The sequence below is a fragment of the Electrona antarctica genome (genome assembly GCF_951216825.1).
Source record: "Electrona antarctica genome assembly, chromosome: 7".
NCBI lineage: Eukaryota > Metazoa > Chordata > Actinopteri > Myctophiformes > Myctophidae > Electrona > Electrona antarctica.
The window spans coordinates 10,542,197-10,568,340 of NC_136812.1; the positions used below are offsets into that span (position 1 = coordinate 10,542,197).

General features: G+C 42.7%; 2 protein-coding genes across 7 annotated transcripts in view; both read right to left on the reverse strand.

The window, feature by feature from the left end:
- Nucleotides 1-15,153, reverse strand: part of ap3d1 (adaptor related protein complex 3 subunit delta 1) — a 53,609-nt gene extending 38,456 nt beyond the window's left edge. For 5 of the 6 annotated variants that reach the window (XM_079506540.1, XM_079506537.1, XM_079506538.1 and 2 more), the window contains exons 1-7: nt 14,782-15,152; nt 9,137-9,232; nt 8,258-8,338; nt 7,283-7,363; nt 6,395-6,502; nt 2,747-2,876; nt 1,234-1,373 (exon numbers count right to left, since the gene is read on the reverse strand). In XM_079506540.1, the coding sequence (XP_079362666.1) occupies nt 1,234-1,373; nt 2,747-2,876; nt 6,395-6,502; nt 7,283-7,363; nt 8,258-8,338; nt 9,137-9,232; nt 14,782-14,877 (732 nt within the window). In that variant the 5' untranslated portion in view covers nt 14,878-15,152. Of the gene's footprint in view, nt 1-1,233; nt 1,374-2,746; nt 2,877-6,394; nt 6,503-7,282; nt 7,364-8,257; nt 8,339-9,136; nt 9,233-14,781 lie in introns of all 6 variants that reach the window. The other variant, XM_079506536.1, reaches the window with a different exon arrangement.
- A 433-nt stretch (nt 15,154-15,586) lies between these two features.
- On the reverse strand, nt 15,587-26,031 carry hdgfl2 (HDGF like 2). The gene is made up of 16 exons (XM_079506542.1): nt 25,732-26,031; nt 25,028-25,104; nt 24,152-24,293; nt 23,594-23,782; nt 22,409-22,531; nt 22,166-22,243; nt 21,797-22,022; nt 20,967-21,054; nt 20,447-20,741; nt 20,221-20,348; nt 20,045-20,112; nt 19,247-19,317; nt 19,017-19,118; nt 18,103-18,265; nt 17,882-17,996; nt 15,587-16,851 (listed from the first exon to the last, which is right to left on the reverse strand). Exons 1-16 carry the CDS (start codon nt 25,801-25,803, stop codon nt 16,755-16,757), a joined length of 2,034 nt encoding a protein of 677 aa, XP_079362668.1. The 5' UTR covers nt 25,804-26,031; the 3' UTR covers nt 15,587-16,754.
- Nucleotides 26,032-26,144: the final 113 nt, after the last annotated feature.

The window sequence follows — 26,144 nt, forward strand, 5'->3', positions numbered from 1 at the left end:
ATTACAACAAACACACACACAACAGACCATGGATATGATAAATTGCAGCCAGCCAGTGTATGTGTTACGAAGGATACGAGATGTCACTCCGACGTCACCACAGTGACGTCAGAGGCGACATCTTCAAGACTATAAAGAAGAAGAGCCTGGTAGGTAAGGGTGAGTTTAAGCTTTTGACTCTGGTTATAAAACTATACTTTACGGACAACTACAAGATAACCATTACATTCAACTGCCCACTTCAAGAGATCGTATTCCACCCCTCACTACTACAGAGGACGAACTCTCGGCTCCAGCCAAAACTGGGTCTCTGACCAGACACCCGGTTATAGTATGTGAAGATCTTTAAAAACCGCTCATACTGGTGTTCTGGCAGTTTAGCCCTTCCAACTACAACAACTCGTGATTATAAACACAATTTTAAGTATACTGCGGTTTAATTAACGTTCAATGGAGCCACTGAATTCCTTTCATTTCAGTACGCTATATGATAATATAATCCAGCACAGTAAACTTTACGGTATCTTTATATTTTTTCGTTTGTTTATAATTGCGTTTCAAAGTGTGGACTGATTTGAAAAGCAGAAAACCTTCTGATTTCCAGATGGCTTCTCAGATACGGCCAACCCCCTCTTTTTGCAGACTTTGGTCATAAATTCAGGAAAAGAAATTACTAAATCTATTTTGTTTTAAAAGACATTTGTCTGATCTATTTTAGTTTCTCGAGTAGTGATACTTTCTTCATTGTGTTGCAACATGTGGAGGATATAGAGCGTCGCAGTCCCGCCCCCTACCATGGCCCAGGAAATTATTCTCTGTTCATTTTCCTCATAGACATTTCAGAAAGTATTTATTTGAAGACGCTTACACCGCGGACAAAGCCAACTCGAGTCGTGACAAATCATGACAACAAATAATTAGAAAGAAGAAAAAAACGGCAGGTTACAACACTTTTTGTTGTTTTTCTTCTTTGTAATTATTTGTTTGGTCCAAAATATTGTTTGTGTCGTCATGAGTTGTCACGACTCTAGTTGGCTTTGTCCGCGGCGTAACCGTCTTTAAATAAATACTTTTTGAAATGTCTATGGGAAAAATGCATTGGGATTAATTTCCTGGGCCATGGTAGGGGGCGGGACTGCGACGCTCTATTAGGGGATGAATTACCACGCATGCATGCGTTCATGCGCGTACACAGACAGACAACGCCCGCCGGCAACATTTCGACGGACTCACCAGCTTAATGATCTTGATGAGAACCCAGTTGTTGGTGGAGGAGGTCATGAGCTTAAAGAACAGCGGGGCCAGAGACAGGTAGTTCTTAGGGTTCCTCCTGGCCAGCTCACAGATCACATTCACCGCTGCTGACTGAACACCTGCACCAGGCAAATCAAAGGGAATCAAATAGCAGCATCATACACATTTACAGACTGGAAATAGACCTTTTAATCAAACAGGACTTGACTAAGAAAACAAAAAAGCATAAACGTGCCCAGATACTTCACAGAAAAAAGATGAAAATTACAAGACTGGAAATTACGTATGTAGTTAAACGCATATATCGGTATTAGACGATTATCAGGGATGCATGATATAGACATTTTGGCCAATCCACTTTTTGACTATACTCCCGTTTCCATGGGCAGGATTTAAATGTTACGATCTCTCATATACAGTATAAGTCTGGTATTCTCAGATATGATCGCAATATCATTCTCTGCCATATTTTGGGATATTGGATATTCATGTAGCTTCTTAACTTCGGAATTCATTGATTGTGCCTTTGCTCAATCCTAAAACCAGAAGACTGAAGCTGAATGGTCATTGTAAAGATCAGATTTAAGAGACACATCGTACAATTATTGCGTAATCATATCGGTGCAACATATTGGGAATATTGTTTATTCTCCAATATGCATTAATTATGATTATAGATACGGACCAATATCTTGTTCATCCCTACAATATCTAGTCACAAATTACCCAAATTAGTTAGAAAAGGCTTGTTGATGAATGTATGTACAGAGCAATATATACTAGACTATATGTTGTTCTGCCCTTTATAGATTAATTTCATATTGCTCTATATTATAGACTAGAACAATATTAAATTAATCTATAAAAGGTGGCATCTAAATTTACAATTTAGACAAAGGTTTTTATTTAGAAATAGACAAGGATCAGGTTTGCTTCTGCTGGGTCCTGCAATTAGTGGTATTCTTTTTTCCCCACTCCATTTGCATTTGCTAGCATAAAATTGTTTGGTGAAATCCAATATTCTATTGGCAGTAGCTTATGGTAGCTTGTATCAGATAATGGCCTTAAACAATCATAGACTATTCTGTCAGAAGGGAGCTGGCACAGTTAGGTCCAAGCAATATACCATAAAAAAAGAGACCAATTTCCTCTTGGGTGCTTTTTTGTGTCAGCATGGCAGACATAGTCCTGTGAAGTGTCGAATATTGCCAGACAGCTGTGGCAGCATCACAAATGAGACATTTTTTTCTCCCCCCCATTTTCAGCAGCTGTTGAATAATTCATAGGACTGGAGGTCGGTGACAGAGAAAGTCTGTCTCCAAGTCACCAGCAGCTTGTAATTTAGTTACCTCACACTGGAATGAGCACATCTGACCCAAACCAAGAGGACATGATACCCAGGAGACGGAGCCAAGACCCCTGATGAGAACAGCACCGACCTGACTGCCCTGTTACAGCAGCAAATGTGAGGCGCCTCTTCCATAATCCATACCTGGGTCTGGGTCCTCCAGTTTCTCTTTTAGTCTGGGGAAGGCGGGGCGTAGGGACTCGGGATACTTCAGAAACACCTTGTACATGATCAGAACGGCCTTCTTTCTGATGTAGGGCTTTGTATGAGACATCTAAAACACAGAAAACAAGATGATGTGCCGTTAGTTACACAGCCTGACCTCACCAACACTTTGGCTGTGAAGTGGAATTATGGTGTGTGATGTGAAATGTGAGCTTTAGTCATATTCCATCATATTCAAGTGCTTTTGGAGAGAAATTAGTCACTTTCAGTAGTAGAGCACTGTAGAGGGGAGCTGTGTGTGTCTGTGACTTGTAATGGATATTCTAGAATGCCAAATATATATGCATTATTGTGTATTTCTCGGCCGTCCATTCAGTCTCATTGAAGGGCTGTTCCTCACTCTCTGTATGTTGTTACTCTGCTGAATCTTCTTAACCCTTAGACAGATTACTACTGGAAAACACGTGGAGTTTTGCATTAGTTCTGTCTGACTTGTACGTGATTTTCCGTAGTTCTCTTTTTTTATTAATACCAATAAATTAATTCGGTCCGCACCTCTGTATAGAGTATCGAGCATAAATATCAACTACATTTCCCAGAATTCCCGTGTCACGTGACACACGTGTATGCTTTCCTATTGGAAACTGACGCCCAGCCCCCAGTGAACAGGGGGGTTGGTTGACTCCTCCGAGGTGGGCACTGGAGGAAGAGTTTTTCAGCCAGGTTTGCAGTCGCCGCAAAAAAAACAATCTGAAAAATTATCCATCCGTGTCCAGTGGCATTCTCCAGTCCCAGACCGTTGGCCGGACTGCAACATCCACCCTCGCGGATTACACGTGTGCAATGTTTTTTCTTCTCCCCACCGGAGTTACCACCAAGGCTGATGCCTTCGCTAAAAGGTAATTTTATTGTATTCGAAAATGCCCTAATATGACATGTCTAGTAAGACGATCCCTATATTTGGCCCAAGCCGACCTAGTGCTGATATCAGATAGATGTGGTAGAACCATATATGGATAGATCTAACTGGTTTAGTCATCGTGACAGGCATAGTCGGAGAATATATAACAAGGGTCGGTACTATAGGTGATCGACGTAGCTAACAAAAACATCTGATCAAATGAATGTATTGTACTGTGTCTTTGTGGGCCGAATCGTGGCATCGTTGCATACAAATAGATGTTTGTATAATTAGTATCACGATAAAATAATATGGCGACGTTAGAATGACACCACCAATGAGTGATCGTGCGTAATGTAGCTGCCCAGCGTATATCCAGCACCATCGCGTCACCACATTCCACTGGCTGTTGGCTAGTAGTAGTTGCTAACAAACGCTGCACAAATGGTACTGGCTATTGGCCGGGCCACAAGCCCGGGCAATAGCCAGTACCAATGTTGCTGGATGATTGCGACGCAATGGTGCTGGATATACCCTGGGCAGCTAGCTACATTACCAGCGACCACTCATTGGTGTTTCATTCTAACGTCGCCATATTATTTTATCGTGATACTACTTATACAAGCATCTATTTGTATTTTTCATGCCACGACTCGGCCCACAAAGACACTGCACAATAAAATCATTTGATCGCCAGCAGCCGGGTAAAACGCCATGTAATAGTAGCGTGCACTGACTACAGCTAAAATGTTTATTTCTTTTTATATATTTAGAACTGGCATCAGATGAGGAGGAGGAGGAGGATGAAGAGTCAAGACTGCGATGGCGTTCTCCGACACTGAACCGGATTCATTCATTCATTCATTTCAGGGGGGGGCAGTTTTTGGCTGTTTTTTTTATTTAGCCTACTCACACATAACCTGACTCCGCCAGATGGGGCAGCAGAGAGTACACTGGGTTCCCCCCTCCTGCTCCCATCTGGGAACTCTCAGGCAGACTTGATGCCCGGCCACAAAACGGCCTGGCCAATCAGCAGCAGCTAGAAGCTAGAAGCTGCTGCTAGAAGTTGCTAGAAGCTGCTGCTGATTGGCCAGGCCGTTTTGTGGCCGGGCATCAAGTCTGCCTGAGAGTTCCCAGATGGGAGCAGGAGGGGGGAACACAGTGTACTGACTCTCTGGCGGAGTCAGGTTAACTCACACACACACACACACCGTCAAGGACTGGGTTTGGGGACATTTGGGAGGAGTAGCTCTGATCCATAGCTCTAAATGCGCATTTAGAGCTATGGATCAGAGCTAGGGGAGGAGTAACTGTTTTGTATGTAGGCCTATTTATTTTCTGTAATATTTATCATTTTATTATGTTAGTAGTCGTAAAAAATAAAAGACGCTTTTACAATGAGTTAGACCTGTCATGACTATTTTGTTCACTATTGTGAGGTTTATTGTATATGACTAAGCAAGTTTCAACTGTGATTTACTCTGTAACGGTAGATGGTAATAACTCAATTTCTTTTTTATAATACAATATACATTCAAGTCTATATTTTGATACATATCATGGGCACCAAGTCATATCAAAACAATGTCCTTGGATGTGTTATTTATCAAAACTGTGTTTCTTCATAACAGGTTTTTGAGATACATGCATGAATAGACAAGGTACTGGTAAGACTATGTAAACATGGTATATATCAAAATGTGCGTTAGAATGTCTAATTTTACCCCAAAAAAGAATTGAGTTTATATGATGTTCCAATTTCAGAGCTATGGGGACTTTTAGCTGGATAGGTCAGATTGATCATGACTGACCATGCTATTTATAGATGGCAAAATATCTACAGTGGTACATGTGAGAAACTTTTTATTTTATTTTAATTGAACTAGACAACTCACCCTTTAAAATGAGATATTGCATGGCTATGTACGCCCAGCAGAAAAAAAGTTATTTAGAAAATAAAACTTCAACCGGGAATAACTTTTTTTGGTTGTCCTAGAAACAGAAAACAGTGTAAATGCAGGCTCTTTTAAATGGCTTCCAACACAAGAACTAAACATTTTATCAACTCAGTTAATTTTTCTCCTGGAAGCAGACAAGTCAAGCTTTCTCTGAAGGTCTTTCGTTGTCACACATTCACAACAGAGAATTTTCAATAAATCATTCAAAAACGCCATTCTGCCATAGAGAAGTCTACAAACTATATAGAAATCCTTGAAACTCTCAAAGAGTTAATAAATTCTCAATACTTCACCCTGAAGAACTTTGTCAATCCTTCATCTTTGGAAGATTATTTAATCTACAACAGACTGTGCCCAGGTGATGATGGTCGTTGATGCTCATCAAGGAAGGCAATTATGTTTCTGCACTGTCAAAAGTAATGCTACTTCTTTTGCAATTTAGTTAAATAAAAAATGTGAAAAAAGCTCAGGGGGAAGATAAATTATATAAAATTTAAAGAAACGGTAATTTTTCTGGAAAATATTTTTTGGGAATTTCCAATTTTAAGGCGATAGGAACATGCACTTCTCAATGGCATCACACCCGGCCTCGCCAAGATCCCGCCCGTAGCTGCCGCTGATTGGTTCGTCCCGGGCGCGGGGCGGCTGAACGCCAATCCTTGAATCAATGAATCAATACCACCCCCATCTGGCGGAGTCAGGTTACCAATTATTATTGGCTCATCCTGTGAAATAAAGATGCGATTCGGTGGCATCAGGAGGACTCACCAATGTCATGATGTCATTGGCCAGGTCCCGGGCCAGGTCAGGGGTCACAAAGCAGGACAGGCCAGTCAGGGCAACACCCGTGTCATACTGGTTGGGACTGCTGAGATCCTGAGAGCAGAAAATGTTAAAGATAGAAATATAGGGTTATAGGTACAAATTGTATAGAAAAATGTTGTCATACAGAGACAAATGTCTCTGTATGTTGTTTACTTCAAGAGTTATGGCATTGTCTGTCATCTCCGTCGTATGGTTCGTTTTGGGGGTAGGTGTAAGAAAGGGTTAGAAATAACCCCCATGGGACAGTAGTTAGTTGACCCAGGCAACAAGAACAAAACAACTAGACACCATAAGGGTCTCAAAAAACCATGTTATGAAAACATGTCACTCGGGTGCTGTCGGAGTCTCTAAAGTGCCCTACTACTAGGGCTATTAACAATATTGGAAAGGTAATTATTAGGAAAGCGAGACAATATTGTTTTCTGCGTCGCAGAAAAAGTGAAACCAAGAGTCACTTGTCCAAGTACATTTTAATGCACTTGTCCGGAACGATTTATTACTCGTCCCGGACAACAGGACAAGCCTCTCCTATATGGATGTATATTGTATAACTGACTATCTCTGACAGAAAAAGTGTTAATGTAACAGCTCTGTTTACACCTTTATTTTATTCATATTCAATATTTATTTGTACATACATTGATTGTTTTGTTCCACTTTTGCTTTGGCAATGTAAACGTAGGTTTTCTCGTGCCAATAAAGCTCCTTTGAATTGAAAATTGAGAGAGATATAAATGGACTTAATGGAGAGAGAAAGAAGATATGTCTCGGTACAAGAATCTTTGTGATGTGCAGACCATACATTTGCAAAGGGTAAATGATGTCACTGACCTTTCGAATCTGATTGGTCGTAAGCATGATGACATCTGTGCTCTCGTGAAAGCACTGCGACGCAGCCAGGTAACCAATTCTCTGTAAGGGAGAACAGACAGCGGAAAACATTTAAAAGGTATGAAACCATTTGTACTGCCATCTTTGGCACACATTATATGAAGAAACGTAGGCCTTGACTACATGTATAAGGATATTTATTTATAAACTGATGTTTTTTTCCCCTAGAAATCCTGTCTACCCAAGTTTAAAATGATCTAGTACTACACATGTAAATGCAAACATGAATTTACCACAATAGTGCAAATGTTAGTTTTGATGGATAGGGCCTTAGGTCAAACTTTGTGAAAGGTTACTGTGTAGCAGTTTAATACACCTGCTAAATAGCATGCAACCACACCCCATGTGTCAAAACACACAGTACTGACAATTCAATAACTCGGCTACTATGAAAAGGATGTTCTACGTAATAAGAAAATTGCATAAACTTGCATTATGGACCTGGTTTATTACGGTACGTCATTTTATGTTGTTAACCCATTTTGGTGTTTTAAGCATTATGTTATGCTTTAGCTATTGAAAAATAGCAGATCTACAAGCTCATAGCACGGCACCGAGTGCCGCGCTACGAGCTTGTAGGTCTGCCATTTTTGAAAAATCTTGAAAATGTCGCGCAAATCTTTGAATGTTTATTCTTTCACAGCGAACATTTTAACTCAAATCTTTGCTTCTGGGGGGTTCCTGGAATAACATATTTTCAGATGGGGGTCGGTGGCCAATTACATATCATTTTTGGGGTCCTTGACATGAAATATTGAGCACCACTGATATAGAAACATAGGTATTTCAGAAGGATTTAGAAGACATTTTTAAAATGTTGACGTCAGGCCTAAATGGGTTAAATGAAAAATCATTGATAGGTTTTCTCCAAAGCTGGAGCCTTTTCATGTCACGCTCTAAAAAAAAAAGACTCACCTTGTAAGTGAACTTGGAGGAGCTCATGACTTCAACGATGTTGAAAGCGGCCCAGCTGACATCATAGCCGAGCATCTGAAGCTGTAAATGCAACAGGGATGAGAGAGCGAGGTTGATTTAAAGAAGAAAGCAGCCCTGGACTGTCCCCATGGAACACTAAGAGGCCAAATGCATCGAGCAGAGAGCCTTGAAATTGACCACCAAACAAACGCAGGCTTAAGTGTAGGAATAAGCTATAAATAGAAATAGTGCTTTAAACACTAAAAGCCAATACAGAGACACAGACGGGAACTTAGATACAAAGAGATTCAAACCACATATTTCCCCCATATTAACACAATATTTTAGTCCTGTAAAAAGCTATAATCTTCAAGTCTGTTGTCTCCCTCTCCTGACAGAGAGGGGTAATTACAATGATGCCTGAACTGCAATAAAACTATCAAAACCACATCTAGTGACCAATCCTGTGCTCCGCCTGCCTTAAATAACTTCAGTCAGTGACCTACCTGACGACACCAGGGTTGGTCAGCCAGTCAGTGACCTACCTGATGACACCAGGGTTGGAATGTCTCAGTGGACTAGATATATTATATTACCCATTACTCTACCATACTGATTCTATTCATTATAATACCATAAGTCCCCGATTGTAGCTTTACGCCATGCTGACTTTTACACAATTTACACAATGTGCTTGACCTTGCTGTCCACAGGATGCATGATATTAAATACCAACCTGAAAACGGCAAGTATACTGTCAACAGACAGGGCCAGGAGTGTAACATAGAATGTGTGCGCCAGTATGTTGTTGTGCCAGTACGGGCTACAGAGAGTATTGTAGTATTGAGTGAATTGTTGCAGGGTGCTGAGAAGTCTTACATAGGTGAGCTTGCACACGGCATTAGCTTTGACAGCAATGTTGTCCTGCTTGAGCTCCTGCTTGATCTCGTCGATGCAGGTGGAGATGTACTTGGCCTGAGGACAGACGGAACAGAGGGAACAGAGCATGTCAGAATGGATGGATTCTTCTTGACACTGACTGTCAAGAGTGAGACGTTGCCAGCAGTAACATTACATAGGAAATCTTTGCCAGTGGCGTTTGTCTACTCTTACCAGATTCTCATTTCTTTCCATGAAAATATTCATTGCCTTTAGTCTGTACTCTGTAGTTGCTGAACATTACTACATTCAAAATGTGGCACCTGGAGCCAACTACTGTGGCTTTAAACAGACAACAAAGTGTTTGACTTAAAACTTAAAGTCTCTCTCTTGTAGCAAAAACACAAGAGTAACTAAAATGAATTGGACGGCCAACTAGTGCTGCACGATTCTTGCTCAAATTTAGAAATGAGATCGCAATCTTTTTTTCGATTAATCGGGGAGCACTAGAATGAAAAAAGAAAAAATAAACATTGCATGGATGCATCTGGGACGTATCCTCAGTGACGTATCCCAAGGTCATCAGTGTTTCGGGTCTCTCAAACATCATACCCCTAACTCAGGTGACCCTGCTGTGGTGATCAAGTCCTGACTTACGTCCCAGTAGCTACCCTCGATCAGTCCCACAAGTAGGGCAAGACCAGGGCCACACAATTGCTACAGAACTAATCTACCGGGACTGGGAAGTAAATGGTAAATGGTAAATGGTGCATTTATATAGCGCCTTTATCCAAGGTGCTTTACATAGATTGTGCATCAATTCACCCATTCACACACACATTCATACACCGATGGCGGCAGAAACCATGCAAGGCACTAGCCAGCACATCGGGAGCAATTTGGGGTTCAGTGTCTTGCTCAAGGACACTTCGACACTAACTCTGGGGGAGCCCGGGTTCGAACAGGCAACCTTGCGGTTACCATCCAGCCACTCTACCCCTGAGCCACCGCCGCCGGAAGTACTAGTAGATCAATCTGGCGCGTGTATGGTGGAAGGACTAGGCTTTGTGGGTTAACTCCTGTCTGGGCCCCTCCTACGTCTCACCAGGTCCGATCCTGCTCTCACCATGTCCAGGACCTGTGCATTGCACAATACTCCCAGCATCAGGCACTTCATTCAGGAGTGGTGGATCATATAATCAATAGCAGCAGGGTCCAGAATTATCTTTTTTAACTCACCAGCCAATTGTGGTAGATGAAAAGTCCTACAAGCTAAACCTTTTTTTTTTGGCTCATCAATACTGATATCTTATTGCAAAGAAGGCAAGGCATTCCTGAATTGTGAAAAGGATCTTGCAGGAAGTAATGAACATTTAACCTCATGTTGTGCCAGATGGCTTCCGAAAAATACATTCCAAGGTTCAAGGTTGTACTTTATTGTTGTGTACAGGTACATACGAGTAAAACTGCTTTCATTTTCATTTTCAGCAGTTTTTTGCTTTCCAAGTTAAAGATCTACCCAGTACCACCATTTAGTTTAATGTGAAACCGTGTCGGCCACTCTAAAAACTATCCCAGTTTTACTCAAATGTTAAATAGGAAGCCAAGGTTAAGCAACTGCACACCATGGTGATAGCTTTGCTAATGTAGGTGAAACAGTACTGGGATTGATCAGTCACTGTTGAAGAATGCACTGGGTTCGTTCATACAGCACACTTGTACGTAGCCTTTGGGAACCAACAGTTCCAGAGCCATGTTGTAGCCCAGGACTCAGGAGCTATCTCCTGTTCCTGTAGCCAGTGTTGCATTGGTGATTTTAAGTTTGGGGGGATGCTATGTTAATGACGTCATTAAAGCACAAGTCGCTTAACAAACACCTCCACTACAGGAGTTGGCAGGTGTCACAATGGGCTTATTCCTACGTTAATTTGATCTGATTGGATCTCAGTCACCCCCGGCCCCTCCTCTCCCCCCCAGTGCAGCGCTATGTCACATAATTTGGAGTGACGGCCACTGCGTTCCTCCAGGCTTTCATTTTTTGCACCGACGAAAATGAAAGCCAAGGCTACACTAGGTGTAACACTCAGCAGCCTTTGTAAACGCTGAACATTGGTGTGTGAACTCAAGGTTGTTTTTAATCGATGCGTGCGCATGTGCTCCTGGAATGATCTTAGGGAGGTGCTGCGTGCAATGACCAATGCAAGACTGCCTGTAGCATGATGTACAAGTACGTGCCCGATCCCCCAGCCATGATGTACATGTACAGTTGTACACCCTAGTATGGACATGACGCTAGTGCGGGCGGCGGTGGCTCAGGGGTAGAGTGGCTGGATGGTGACCGCAAGGTTGCCAGTTCGAACCCGGGCTCCCCCAGAGTTAGTGTCGAAGTGTCCTTGAGCAAGACACTGAATCCCAAATTGCTCTTGATGTGCTGGTTGGTGCCTTGCATGGTTTCTGCCGCCATCGGTGTGTGAATGGGTGAATGTAATGCACAATCTATGTAAAGCGCGGCAAGCCAAGGCGCTATATAAATGCACCATTTACCATTTCCCAAGCAGGGAGGCATTGGGTACTATTTGTACAGTATATTCTTTGGTATAATGACTCTGCTGGGGATGGAACCCAGGGACGTGCTGGGCCTCTAATTCAGCCTGGTAAATGGAGTTGGAGAGGCCCTTCGGCCACGTGCTGGAAAAGAAATTGCCCTTCGGCGGTGCGGACCCAAATACTAACCGTGACAGTGATTTGGCCTCAGCCTGGGAAAGGCACGCGGCCAAATTATATAGGCCTTGCCTATATAAAAAGATATTTTTGTTGTTGTTTTCTCCTAAAACGGCCTGGTTCAGCCTTGAGTGGACCGGCCGTTTGAGAGTTGTGCCAACAACTGAGCTCGTTTGGTTTGGCTATGACCCTAGAGAGCAACATGCGAAAAGAACATAGGCAGATCATTCTATTTACAAATATATATATATAATACTTTCTGGCGATAAGTAAAAGTAATTTAAGAATGTATTTTAGCCACCGAGACCAACTGATCTGTGACAAGGAAAATTGCATCAATTATTTAAAGAAAAAGTGTCCAACAAGAAGTTATTCACACACACACACACACACACACACACACACACACACACACACACACACACACACACACACACACACACACACACACACACACACACACACACACACACACACACACACACACACACACACACACACACACACACACACACACACACACACGATCGAGTGTAAGAGTGTGTTGGTCATGTGTCTGCAGTCATGAGACAGCACAGTGACACGAGGAGAGGACGTATAGGGGGTGGGATCACATTCTGCTGGTGTTCCTGAGGAGACACAGGGGAGGCTGGCAGGGCAGGCCCGCAGGGCAGGCAGGGGGAGACAGTGTCACCACTGATGCTCACACAGATGCCATCGTATTGAAATAACCCAAATACTTGTCCCAAGGCCAAAATGGAGAGCTTTTGCCAGCATAGCAGCTCGAGCTTGAAGTTAAGAGAGGAAGCAGAAGATGTAGTAAACTGTATGTGTTCCAAAATAAAGTAAACACTCAGTCAATGTTATCAGGCCTGCCTGAGGTCTTTATATTGAGTTGTCTTGTTACCTTTATATTCAAGACATATTAATTACAGATATCTGATAGGCTAGCCAATGGAAATAGGACTCGATAATCGAACAGTCTTCACACATTTTTTCGAATGCCTGTTGTTCCACAAAATATGGGAAGAAGAGGGTGAATGAAGAGTGAAGGAGTGAAGAAGTGAGTGAAGCTGTGCGGGGTTGAGAACACACACGAAAAACAAATAGAGAGAGTGCATGAGAAACTGTGGCCGGGCCCAGGAAAAGCAAACACAGAGAGACCATATTAATATTTCAGCAAACTGTCCACTGTCGGCCCGGTAACCAACACCTTATCTAGGTAGGTAGGGTTGAGTTACCAATGGAGGCCAAGCTCCATTCAGTCTATAGGCTGAATCAAAAGACTGTACATGGATGGCTGGGTGGAGGCTAAACAGCTAGCCTTGGTGCGAACTTATCATGGTCAATGTAATGAACCAACATTCACGAATGGCACAATATTGTGACCAATTGTGTACAGTGTATGTATAGACACGATTGGGCCTGCAAGTGAGGTTATACATCATACCTCATTGTTTTCATCATGAATGGCCAAAAGCAGAATAAAGGCATAGAGACAAATAAAGGGTCTAGAAATTGCATTCAGGTCAGACCCAGTCACTTCACTGGACAAATGCAGTGTGTCACTAGCCTCGAAGACCGCAGGCGTTTTAGTGTGTCACTAGTCTTATCTATGACACTCAGAAAAGACTAATCCAAAACCATCCTTCTACATAGAAAGGCAGCTTCCCACTTACAAACAGTACCCCCTATGCCCCCCAGATGCTGTGATGAGCCGCTTTGACACATCATCACTGAGTGAAGTACTGGTGGAGATGACATCAGATGAGATGATCAACAGAGCTGTATACTGTGACTGTCTGAGACTGAGTGAATCATAATTCCTCATGAATAATTCATATGAAAACATGGCAGCATCACAACATAATCCCTATTCATAGAATGTAGCCACTGGCACTGACACTGTGACTGTTAATCCCGATGAGCCTGGCTGATTCAGCCCTTGATGATGCCGAATGTGAAGTCAAAGCTTAAGTGATGGAGTGACTGACAGGTTCAAAAGGCTCTTCTCGTGCGTTTAGGTTAGGAGGAGAGAGAGCATCGCGTCATGGAATCATATGTGATGAATGGGATAAACGTCACCTCAGAACCTCCAATGCCATCGGTCTACCTGGCTGCAACAATGAATGGTCAAACAGGGATGGCTGGTGTGTACCAGGCCGGGCCCGTTGTGTACATATCTCATGATGTAAACAACCCAGTGGGCAGTGAATTGATTGAGTGACCTAGGCTCTGGCTCCTTCTTATCTTATCTTTATCGGGATGAGATGATGCCAGGAGTAACCTGCCGGAGGTTGATCATCTCTTAGCCCTTTTCGGGACCTTGGTTAACCTTTTCTGTATTTGGGACGGGTCGGTACCGACGTCCCAAATACAGAAAAGGGTTAACCAAGGGTCCCGAAAGGGGCTAATCATATCTAGACTCTAGGAAGCCAGCTTTGCTGTCTAGCTGGCTGGCTGTCTGTCTTTAACCGGCTAACGTGCTACGTTGTTAGCTATAGCTGGCTGTCACATACATAAACACACAATGACTTCACTTGCTTAAAAATAACAAAAACTAAACTGACAGCTGTCATTCGCTACGTCGGAATAGCGTGACAGTCCTCTGCTCTGGACGACCACTTTATTGGTGGTACAAACTGAAACATCACTAGGAAGCTAACGGTATGGAGACGGACTGAAACGAATGACTGAGACTGAAACTGTAGCAGTAAGCTAACGGTTAGCCTCGCAGCTTAAACCCTCCACCTGGGCCGGCTAGGTTGTCAACGTTGCCGGGGGGAGTGAGAGACAGAGTGTGGATAACATTAGCCGCGACGTGTGCATGCACAATATATCGTTGATTGTGGTGACGGGGAAACGTTAAAAGATGGGAGAATGGACTGTGATGATGATGATGATGCTTCAGTCGTTTCGTTTACCTCATCTTCCTTGTGATTCCTAATGCCACGTACTAAATCCTGGAGGTTTTTATCGAACATCCGATCGATGCTCCCTTTGACGATCTTCAGAGCCATGACGACTGGTACCGGTTTGGACCCAGGCGGCAGCTAGAGGTGGTCTGGTGGCTGCTGATCAGACCGACCCGCTACACGGTACTCTCATCCACCCACCCGGGGAACAGTCTGTGTCTGTCTGTCCGTGGCGTGCAGGGATCCGCTTGCAGCTTCGCTAATCCCGGGGCAGAGAGATGAAGGCGAGGCCAGACGATACTGTTCCTCAGTGCGCTGTGTGCAGAGCAGACACTGGCAATGGATCTGTTGGAGGAAATGGCTGACAAAATGGCGTCTAAAAGTCAGCTGACTTTGTATTATGCGAGATTCTCAGATGGGGATCAATGAAGTTAAAGGTCTAAAAGGCTAAACTAACCAGTCTCTGGTAAATGGAAAGCCATTGCAATTCTGCCACTGTAAATATTTTTTATATTCTAAATAAAAGGCCATTGATGCGGCCACTACCACTCAAATAGTAGGCAATTAAAGTGGAGTAATAAACAGTATTTACTGCACAGCATTAATTACTCATTTACATGCATTAATTTGTTACATCAACTAAATTTCACAAACATAAATACAAAAGAGGCTGTCCTATCATCAAAGAACCAGTAGGCCTATTGGCAGGCAAGCAAATACAAAATAATCTACCTGTCTGCTTATGAGAAGAATCTGTGTTGACTAAAATATGCAATTGTAATACATTTTAAAAAATGAGTTGGAACAAACTCAATTCATGCTGAGATTTTTATTCAAGTCTCAACTAAACGATACAAATGTTTTACCAATTTACATAGCACTAAAAACACTGCTGTTTGTATGCATGAGGCAAATGTCAAAATGAGCTGCAGCCAAGTCAGATCTGAACAGCTCAACCTGCAGTGAGGGATTTGAATCTGTCTGTACAACTTTCCTACTTAGTAATATGCATTGTGAAAGCAGACACTAAGGGAAGACGAAGAGGCAAAGCGTGTAACTCCACGGCATCTATTTAGTTACGCCAAAAATAGATGCAAATATCTGAAAACATGGGTTATAAAAAAGTAGGTGGACCTCAGTTGCAAAACAGTAGAAGTGACATAAATCCATGGTTTAATATTTTAGACTGGATTAATAGGAAGCAAAAGACCAGATAAAAAAAAAACAAGTATACAACATAAAATAATCACAAATAGTATTGTACCACTCTCTCAATGTTCCAAACACACATAGACATTAGGCCTTCAGTGATGTTCTGTAAAGGCTTCATTAAAATGATAAAGCCAACGGATGTACGACTATGCGCGAAATCTTCAAAACGAAACATTCACAGCATGGCTCCATTCTGCCCCAGTCTAAATTCCTGTTACCGCCCGATTTATATTTTAGTTGCGCACGGGTGTCGTGCAGGGAAGATAGCAGACCTAGAAGCTCACAGTGTGTAGCCACTGCAACACATTCTGAGCTTGTACTGTAGATTTGCTATGTTTGATGTGCAACACCACAGTGTGCAAGCATGAATCCGGCTTTTACAAGTGCTAAAAATTGTACATACAGTATGAAAGCCCAAAGATAGGTCGTATCATATGGGATGACAAAGCATGGTAGTGCGGAGCATGGGATAGAGGTGTCGATCCAGGACGGGCAGTGTCAGAATATAAAAGAAAAGGAAAAAAAATACATTTCAGAAACAAGAGTACGCACAGCGCTGTGTAGTACTGCATTTAAACATAAGAGGCCTTCCGGTTTGATATCCTTATACAGTACAAAATGTCCAAACGTCAATATAAGCTAGCTAGGTAGGAAACGCTGGATGTTCGTTACGAGTTGGATCACGAGGACAAAATGACATGAGATCAAGGAGGCCACCGTCTGTAAGCAGTAAGCACTAAGTCAACTGTAGTCTTCTCTCTGTGGGAGCTTCAGCTTTCTACTAAAGGAGGTTCTGTCTCGGCGTGGATGCCGTGGTCTGTCTCCTCATTGGTCGGTGTCTGTTCCGCAGGGCTCCCTGGGCTGGGTCTGCCACAGAAAGAGACGAGAGGGCATACACTTACAACTATGTATGTATTAAATGGGACGGATTTACATTAACCCATTTAGACCTGAGGACGATTCTACAAATGTCTTCTAAATCCTGACAGTTTTCTGAAAAACCTCATGTTTATGAGCATTTGTGCCTGTCGTAGACATGCGCAGAGCAAGTTCAGTCAGGGAACCTCAGTGCAGTTGCTGCCGGCCGTTAATTGGGCCGCCTCAGCATCACACTCTCATTCACATGATTCACTCAGCCAATCACAGACTCACTCCATCTTCATACCGGCTACTTTAACCGGAGGTTTGCATTTCTCCTCCTGCTTCCTTCCTTGCTGCTGCGTATCAGCGCACTGCTGTATACAAACCTGCTGCTCACCCACCTCCACCCCAGCTACCACCTGTCGTTTTGGATCTACTGTTTAGGTACGGGGGATTCAGAGTCCCTATGGTCGGGACTGATGCGCTTGATCTGAGTACCTAAAAAGCAGATCCAATACAACGCCAAACCATAATAAATATATTGCTCATCTTATATTCAATAAATATATATTCCATCCATTCTTGAGTTGTCCTGACTGAACTATATCAGTGGTGCTCAATATTTCATGTCAAGGATGAACAGAATTATATGTATTTGGCCGCCGAACCCCATCTGAAAATATGTTGTTCCAGGGACCTCCCAGAAGCAAAGATTTGAGTTAAAAACGTTTACTCTGAAAGAATATATATTCAAAGATTTGTGCCGCATTGTCACGATTTTGCAAAAATAGCAGACCTACAATAGTTAAAGTATAACATAATGCTTAAAACACCAAAAGAGGCTCCCGAACAGAATGGGTTAACAGATTGACATGACCTGATGAATATCAAATAGATCGAAACGTTGTCAGATTGCTCAAAAAAAGAAAGTATTTTTGTACCTATGTGCGGGCTCCATCCATCATTTACCAGATTTACATTAAGAAATAAATGATATGCAGTTTATTCTTATTTATTTTGCCCACAGCCTTTCTACCTGCTTGGGCTTGAACCCATGTGCTCATTGTCGTCTTCCATAGCAGGGGACTTTGGCCTCTCCTCTGCTTCTATATCTTTCTTCTCCTCCGATTCTCCATTCACAGGAACAGAGTCTAAAACATAAACGGACACAGTGGTGGATTCATTAACCAACACAACACACAACATGCACATTTTACTTGGTATGAAAACCAGTTGGTAGCATGGTTGAAACCTAACCTGTTGTGTTTTCTTCCTCCTTCCCATTATCCTGTGGAGCCTTCTGGTCTTCCGTTTTAGGTTTTGATGGGGTCTCGTTCTTGCCAACAAATCTGAGTTTTAACTTGTTGTAGACATCACTGGCCTTTTCCATGACAGCATTGCTAGCTTTGTACCGCCGAATCTGTATAATAATTAATGGACACAAGTTGAATTAACGGTGAGGAGAATTCAAAGAAAATCTGAGCAATGAGTTGTATTTAGTATACCCAGATTCCTGTATAAGCAACACAGAGTCAGCGTGGCAAGGTGTGCCATTTGTGAATGAAACACTAAGGGCTCCATTTTCGTCACCGCTAAACCCCTTATCCCTAAACTTCTTTGCCTTTTTTTTTTTTACTATTTTGAAAAATATTTTTGAATAGTTCAACTAGCCAATCTACATTGACACGTTGTGAGCTTGTAGACTGTCCATTTTAACTATTCAATTTTTTTTTTGCAAAATAGTAAAAAAAAAAAAAGGGAAAGAAGTTTAGGGATAAGGGGTTTAGCGGTGAAGGAAATGGAGCCCTAAAGGTCCTTGCAGACTGGATGCGTTTTTTGGAAAAACTAAACGCAGCTAAAATCCCCCCAAAAAACAGCAGTGTGCACTGCAGACACCTTAATGGTGTGCTACTATGCTAACATTGTGTGAGGTTAGCTGTAATTTGTGTAGCATTTTCAGCTGAGCTGTGTAATTCACTGTGATCGGTCTACTTTTGTAATTAACAAACTGTACATACCGTACATATAAAACATACAGACCAACAGTTCTAGACGGCTGGCCCGTTCGGTGCCATGCTGTAAAAACACTCAATCCATTCCTTGTCCTAAAACAATTACCCAGGTCATCCTTATGTTCACTGTTAAGACTAGTTTCAGTGGAGACAATGCACCTTTTTGAGAGTGGCAATAACATCAGCGTTCTTATGCAGGATTTGGCTGGTGACCGGTATAGATTCGAGCTCTGCTAAGGCTTGTAGACACCGATCTATATCCTGCGAAAAGGATGGGACAGAACAGTTTAGGATTTCATTGGGAAAAGATATATGGTAGTCAAATAATTGTTTACACACATCCAATGGGAAGACATGTTTTTCTTTATGCAAGAAATTGTGTCACTTACTGGGTTGTCCACCTTCAGTGCAAACTTGATATCTGTGTGGAGTTTCTGTAACTTTTCCTCCATTGACGGCTCTATGGACGCACCAAACAAAAATGTCAATACATACGTTCCATTTCAATGACACATATATTATACATGGACTGGAAATGGGAAGAATATAATTTTTGATAGCACTAAACTACCTACAATGAATCTGACCAAGGCCTCTAGTTTGAGGGTGGTAAACTGGCACTATTTGGCAATAAAACGTTTTTGAATTCCAGTCGCTAACAATATCTTCCATATGTGCTATGATGAATTTTGATGTGCCATTCCTGATGTAGCCGATGTTTCCGTTTCGATATTCCACTGACAAAGTCTGACAAATGACAGCAATATCTAACGGCAGGGTTTCCTGCAGGGGAAAAAACAATCTAGGTGGGTGCTACTGGAGGGGGTGCACGTGCTTGCGCACACTGGGTCTGATATGGACTAGATTTCATAACAAACTAGTTGAAATTACACATCAAATACATGTCCCCTTTTTGTGAACAGGGGGGACATATACATTACATGCCCATTTCAGTAGGCCCACCTAATTAGTCCCTTAACGCCAGCTGTATCAACTGCTCTGTGTTCCAAACATCCGAAACCATCAATTGCACTGATGATGAACATTTTACTCTCAAACTAGAGACCAAACTGTTGTTTTAAACTATGCAAAATATCCACTGCACAGGATTAGTCAATGCAAATGATGTTGTAACTGAATAGAAAATGTGGTTTTGTGTGACGAGTGTGACGGCATGGAAGACGGACCCTTTTTCTTCTCTACTTTCTTTTCCGGGGGCCTCTCTGGTTTGCGTCTGGGTTTTTCAGGCTTGGACCTGTGGAAGTAGGCGCTCAGTGATCCGTGTGCATCAATTTTTAATGACGTTAACTTAATGAGGTTTAAATGCTGTAGCCTTAGGTCCAGCAGGGTGGAACTCACTCACCTCCCCCTGGACTTCTCCTCTGACCTCCTCTTCTCCTTCAGATCTCTCTCCTTTCTGTCCTTCCTCTCCTTCTCTTTCTTCACTCTCGCCTTCTTCTGGTTGTCTGGTCGTTTGGAAGATTTCTTCGACTGTGTGGAGGGAAAAACAATATTTGAAATGCTTTACCAATAGGAGTTTTAGCATCTCCTCCCCAAAGAGTGTCGTTTCCCCCGTCTAGGTCCTGTACCTCAGCTTGGGGTCCGCCAGAATCGGAGTCAGAGGGTGCAGGGATTGGAGCTGGAGGGGGTTTCTTGGACTTCTTCAGTGGGCTTTCGTCCACGGCCTCATCTGAACTGTTGCTGTCACTGTCACTTTTTTTACCTTTCTCCTTCTCCTTTTTCCTCTGCTCGTCTTCCTCCTTCTCCCTCTCACGTAACCTGCGGATCTCCTCCGCCTCCGCATTCTTCCTACGCTCCTCCAGTTCCCGTCTGCGCTCTTCGTCTCGTTTCTTCCAATCACTGACGCGGTCGGGCTCGCTGTCACTATAGAGAAGAAAGGAAAGCAGGCCACCATTATGCTGCCATTCAACAGCAACATGTTGTCCCATGATAACACATAAAGGCAAAATAAAAGAACAAGGCCAAGACTGATCTGATGCACTGATGCAACTGATGCACAACAAGGGAATAACTTTGCAGTATGTTATTTCCTCTAATAAAAATGTATGGGGGATCATCAGGATAACAGACAAGCTGTAGCAACCTCACCTGTCACTGTCTGATGATGATGAAGGTGCTCGTTTAGTTGGGGCAGGTTTTGGTTTACGTGCTCCTCTAGGCTTTGGTGGGGGTTTTTCTACGAGTGGGCAAAAAGAAAGGCACAAAATAAAAGTTACTTACATGACTAAGCAGGACTATTTCCTTCAGTAAGCAAGCACCCAGGCCTTGGGGGCCAAAAAACATTTTCTAAGTTTATTTTAAGGTACCTCTGCTTTATTAGACAGTATAGCGGACAAGAAAGATGTAATGGAGAGCAAAAAGGTGATATAGTTCATGACCTGGATTCAAGTCCCAGACTTCTTGATTAGGTCTATCTATTATGATACATGTACTCATAGACATATATAAAGGCTAGATGGCTCAAGGTGGAGTCTCTGACGTAGTTCACCCGGCGGCCATCTTGCTGAGGGGTTACAGTACAGTATGTTCTATGGCACCTCAAACACAAATAGTCATATCTCGCTAAGGATTTAGAAACGGGTTGGTTTAATACAAATGTTATCAACGTGGCTATGATTCAGGACGCTTATCGGCTTAATTTTATTTTTATAAAAATGTCATATAAAAGCATATAAGTATGCGGACGTCTCTGACGTTTATAACAAACCAAACCGTTTGAAAATCGGTTGAAAATTAAGCAAGTTATGGTTATTTAAAAAGTATATGCCCATAGACACAATGTTATGCTGCCCCTCGGTAAAATGGCCACCACGTAGCAACGTCGCTCTCATTGGCCAGCAGCGCGGGTGAGCCATCTAGCTTTCTTATATATATGCATGCACTAACTGGGTTAGTCACCAGGATGCCCAAACCCTGACCTTTTTTGCGTGCCTGAGGGCCTTTCCGTGGAGGTGGGTCTGAATCAGAGTCAGACTTGGAGCCTGACTTGGAGCCTGACTTGGAGCCAGAATGGGATTCTGAACCCGACAGGGCTGGCCGTGGCTTCTCGTCCTCGGAGTCGCTGTCCGCTCCTTTCTTCTCTGACTTCTCTGACTTCTCCGACTTCTCCGACTGAGAGCCTGAGTCCGAGTCTGATGTAGCCTTCTGCAACACCCCAGAGAAATGGAGCAGGAATTAAGAAAAACCTCCACCATGACCAAAAGAACCCAAACAACTTTGCTAGCCCGTCAGTGATAAATTCAACGCCTTAAAGGCTGGTTGACGGTGAAGACATAACATAGCCTTACCTTCTTCTTTCCCCCTTTTCCTGCAGTTTTTTTAACACCCCGTCCCGGTCCCACAGTTTTCTTCTCCGGAGTAAAGTCCTTTATTAGGAGCAACAAAAGGATACAGTGTGATGTCTCATAGGCAGTGCAACCACAGGGTATTGTTTACATGTCTGTCTAGTTTCATACAGTCCTACAATGTTGCCATCAAATGAGCGTTTACTTTGCATGAGGGTACGTAAGTGTACTTGTGCATGTTTTCACCTTGTCACTGTTCTTGCCAGAGTCTGACTCCGAAGCGGAGGGCTCTGGTTCAGAGGGGGATCCACTCTCCTCTCCATCCCTGTCACTGGAGGAGGCCCGGGCTTTTTTTTGAGGAGGGGGCCGCTGAGAGACAGTCATTGGGTGAAATTATTTATCATCATTGACAACTGCACATAATATGCAGTTTTTGAAGAGAAATGAAGCACAGCAACTTGTTGTTCAAGCATACATGTCTATAAAAATATTAGAGGCGTGTGATACGACAAACTTTGCAAAGAATCTGCCTTTACAGATAGATTGAATGTATCGTGCCACACAGCTCTACTGTCCATTCCATCAGTGCTGACTGCACTCACAATTCCAAATTTGGCTTTCAGGCCAAGAGATGGCCCATGCCACTTTATTCAGCCTGTTGCAATCTATCACTAATAAAACACACCTTATGGGACATAATTGGAACATTTTATAACACAGAATTAGAATATTTGGGGCAGATTATGATCAAATATGTGAACATATTAAGAAACATATTTTCTCCTTTGATCATCCGTTTCTCTCCAGAAGTCTTGCTTCTGTGCATTCCTTTGCACGTCTCACATACATGCACGTAAACAACACGTGCATGCATGGGATAGATACATAGATACATTTCCAAGTGAAGAGCAAGAGAGAACCTTGTCTAAAAACCTAAGAAACAGGATTAATGGCTAAATTCGGGATAGAACAGTATCCAAATTATTTTCATGAAATTGAGATTAAAAATAAACTTTTTGTCAACACACCATTGACAGGACACTAAATGACATGTTTGCATGATTCATGTTTCCAAAAACACCTCAAAAACAATTAAAATTACTTAATATGCATTTATTGGCAAGTTCGTTCAAAAGTTAAAATGTATCATCGTAGTGGCTGCTTTTAATATCCATGAAAAAGTACTTTGGCCTATCACAATGGTTCAGTAATTCTCTTAGTTGAACTTTAAGTAGCAGCCATAGCCATCATCACAAATGTGGTGACCTGGAAAAGTGGCTAGGGCCGTTTTTAGTCCAAGGAGTTTTTGTTTTTCGTGCAAAGCAAATGCTTGCAATGGTTTCAGAATCATGAAAATCTGAATTTCAAGCGTTGTGAGATGTTAATATCACCCTACTAAAACTGTGATGAGCTGACTGCACTTCACAATACCTTAGCTGGTGGTGGCTTCCGCTTCACCGCAGCTGCTTTTCCTTTGTCTTCACTCCCGGAATCTGAATCTACGTCGCTTCCAGAGCTCGCTTTCCTAGGCACCACGGCTGCTGCTGGTTCTTCTTCATCGTCTTCCTCATCACTTCCTCCTCCTGCATCGTTGCCTTCACTGTCAGATGAGCTGGCAGGCTGTGGATACGTCATGAAATTAATATGAATTTTCATATTTAATTGAACACCAATGAATCTACATTGTTGCAGAACCGCGTGCTAAGCTTCTACCATTATGGGGGCGGCAGTGTCTCAGGGGTAGAGTGGCCCGTAGAGCAGCCGAATGGGAATCGAGTTAGTGTCAAAGTGTCCCTGAGCAAGACTCTGAACCACTAATTGCTCCAGATGTGGAGTGCCTTGCATGGATGTTGGTGCCTTGCATGGTTTCCTCCGCCATCGGTGTATGAATGCGTGTGTGAATGGGTGAATGTAGTGCACAATCTATGTAAAGCGATAATAATATCTGTCATCTGAATTGTACTGTCATCATGTGCGCCCAATACTTACCACTGGTGGGGCGCTGTAGGAGGCATGTGGATTGTTCTGAATCTCCCATAAGCCTTCATTGAATCCCTTCCTTTTGTTGGTTTTCCCATAACGCTCTTTGCACTTCTCATAGGCAAAAAGGTCCTTTGGTGCAAGAAATGCACTGTGAAAAATAAAGAAAAATAAATGTGCAATTGTGGTCATAAGCGTTCCATTCAAAGTAAATGGCAAGCCCTGATGTTGAAAGTAAATACCTTAAATTATACTATATTGCCAAGCACATACGTTTGTTTACATTCATGGACAACATGATTTACCCTAGTGTGTGAGAGAGAATAGAGACTGTGCCATCTAGTGAATGTGACAGAACAGTGCATCTGGACTACTATGCACCCTAAATGTGACCTCTGTACCGAGTGGTCCTCTGACCTATTGCACATATAAACAGAGCTTTACTACCTTTACACACATTTGAAATCTGAGGCTTTTCACCATTTTAAATGGTCTTGGGGGAAAAGGCTGCCAATTATCCCAAACCCAAAAGTGACTGGAACATCCTGGAGGATTGCTGCCATTTGTTTCAAAAAGCTTTATGCCCTTGTTGCCAACATGTATAACATAAATAACATTGCAACGTGACATAGCTCTGTTTACACAATGCTGTACTCCCTCCAACTGTAGCCTAGACACTTCTATTGTATTGTTTTGACACTTGGTTTGGCAATGTCTTCTCATGCCAATACTGCTCCTTTGAATTGAACTGCATCTCCCATCTTATTTACAAATAAGTGGTCTGTGATGATGGAAGAAGAGATCACATCCTGCAAACATAAGAAACCAGCCACAGCATAGCAGTTTATGCCTTCATTAAAGGAGCATGCATAGCACTGTACTCACGTCTCATGTGTCCCAAAGAAGAAAATGGGTATTTTATTCGGAGGCGGTTTCACAGCCCCATCTGCCACATCTTCAATCTAATAAAGAAATTAATATGAAACCAGGAGATATCAAATAAATAAACAATAATACATTCATGTATATGGTCTACTCTAAACACTCTGCCAACCAACATTAGTTGGGGCATCAGACATGTCAGGTCAGGAAGGTATAAAACTTATATCTAGCAAGCAAGATAATGCAAGTCTTGGTTCAGTGATGTAACAAGCCGTCTGATAGCTCAACATTCATTGAGGAATTTGAGGTTCACCTTTTCAACACAAAGGGTCAACCTTTGGGGAAAAAATATAAACAAACGTCACCTGTAAATGGGCTTATAACGTTTTACGTGCCTGCAGAAGAGACAGGGCCCTCAGCATCGCACCCAAACCATGCTATCTGATCTGATCCGTTTTTCATCCCATCACAACAAGGTGCAAGAACATTTTTATGGCAGCATAAAAGCTTGGTTATGCGACTTGCTGCTGCTGCTGCTGAGAGACTGCTGGCTCTCTCCGCAGACAGACAGACATCGCCAAGGAAACACACGTACAGAGAACCTTCTCTCTCTCTCCAGGCAGCCCCAGTCCCATGCACAGGGAGCAGAGCAGGTCGCCTTGCCCGCCCACCCCCTCTCTCCTCTGCGTTGCTGTTGCTTTGCTTACCCTGGCTGGCCAGTGGGGGTATCCCTTCATTTTAGCGAACACCAAGTCTCCGGCCTGGAAATTGTGTGGCATCCTTGCTGCTCCTCTTTGCAGCGCCTATTCCAGATTCCTTTGATTGCGTGTTAATTTTTTTACTCCCCGTGTCTCGCTCGTTTGCTGCGTTTTCAGGTCGACACGAAACCTGCAAACGATGAGGTTAGCATGTAAGCTAATGGTACAACTACATACACCACCAACCAACGGTACCGCGAGATGTGATGAACAGGCGGTAGGGAATGAGTGAACCGAACGGAGTGACACTCTTCCGGTAAGAAATGTAATGGTCAAACTACAAAATAAAAGTAATGCTTATTTTTATTCTATTAAGAACCATGTATTCCACTCAAAGGGATTCCACTACTACTAAAATCACA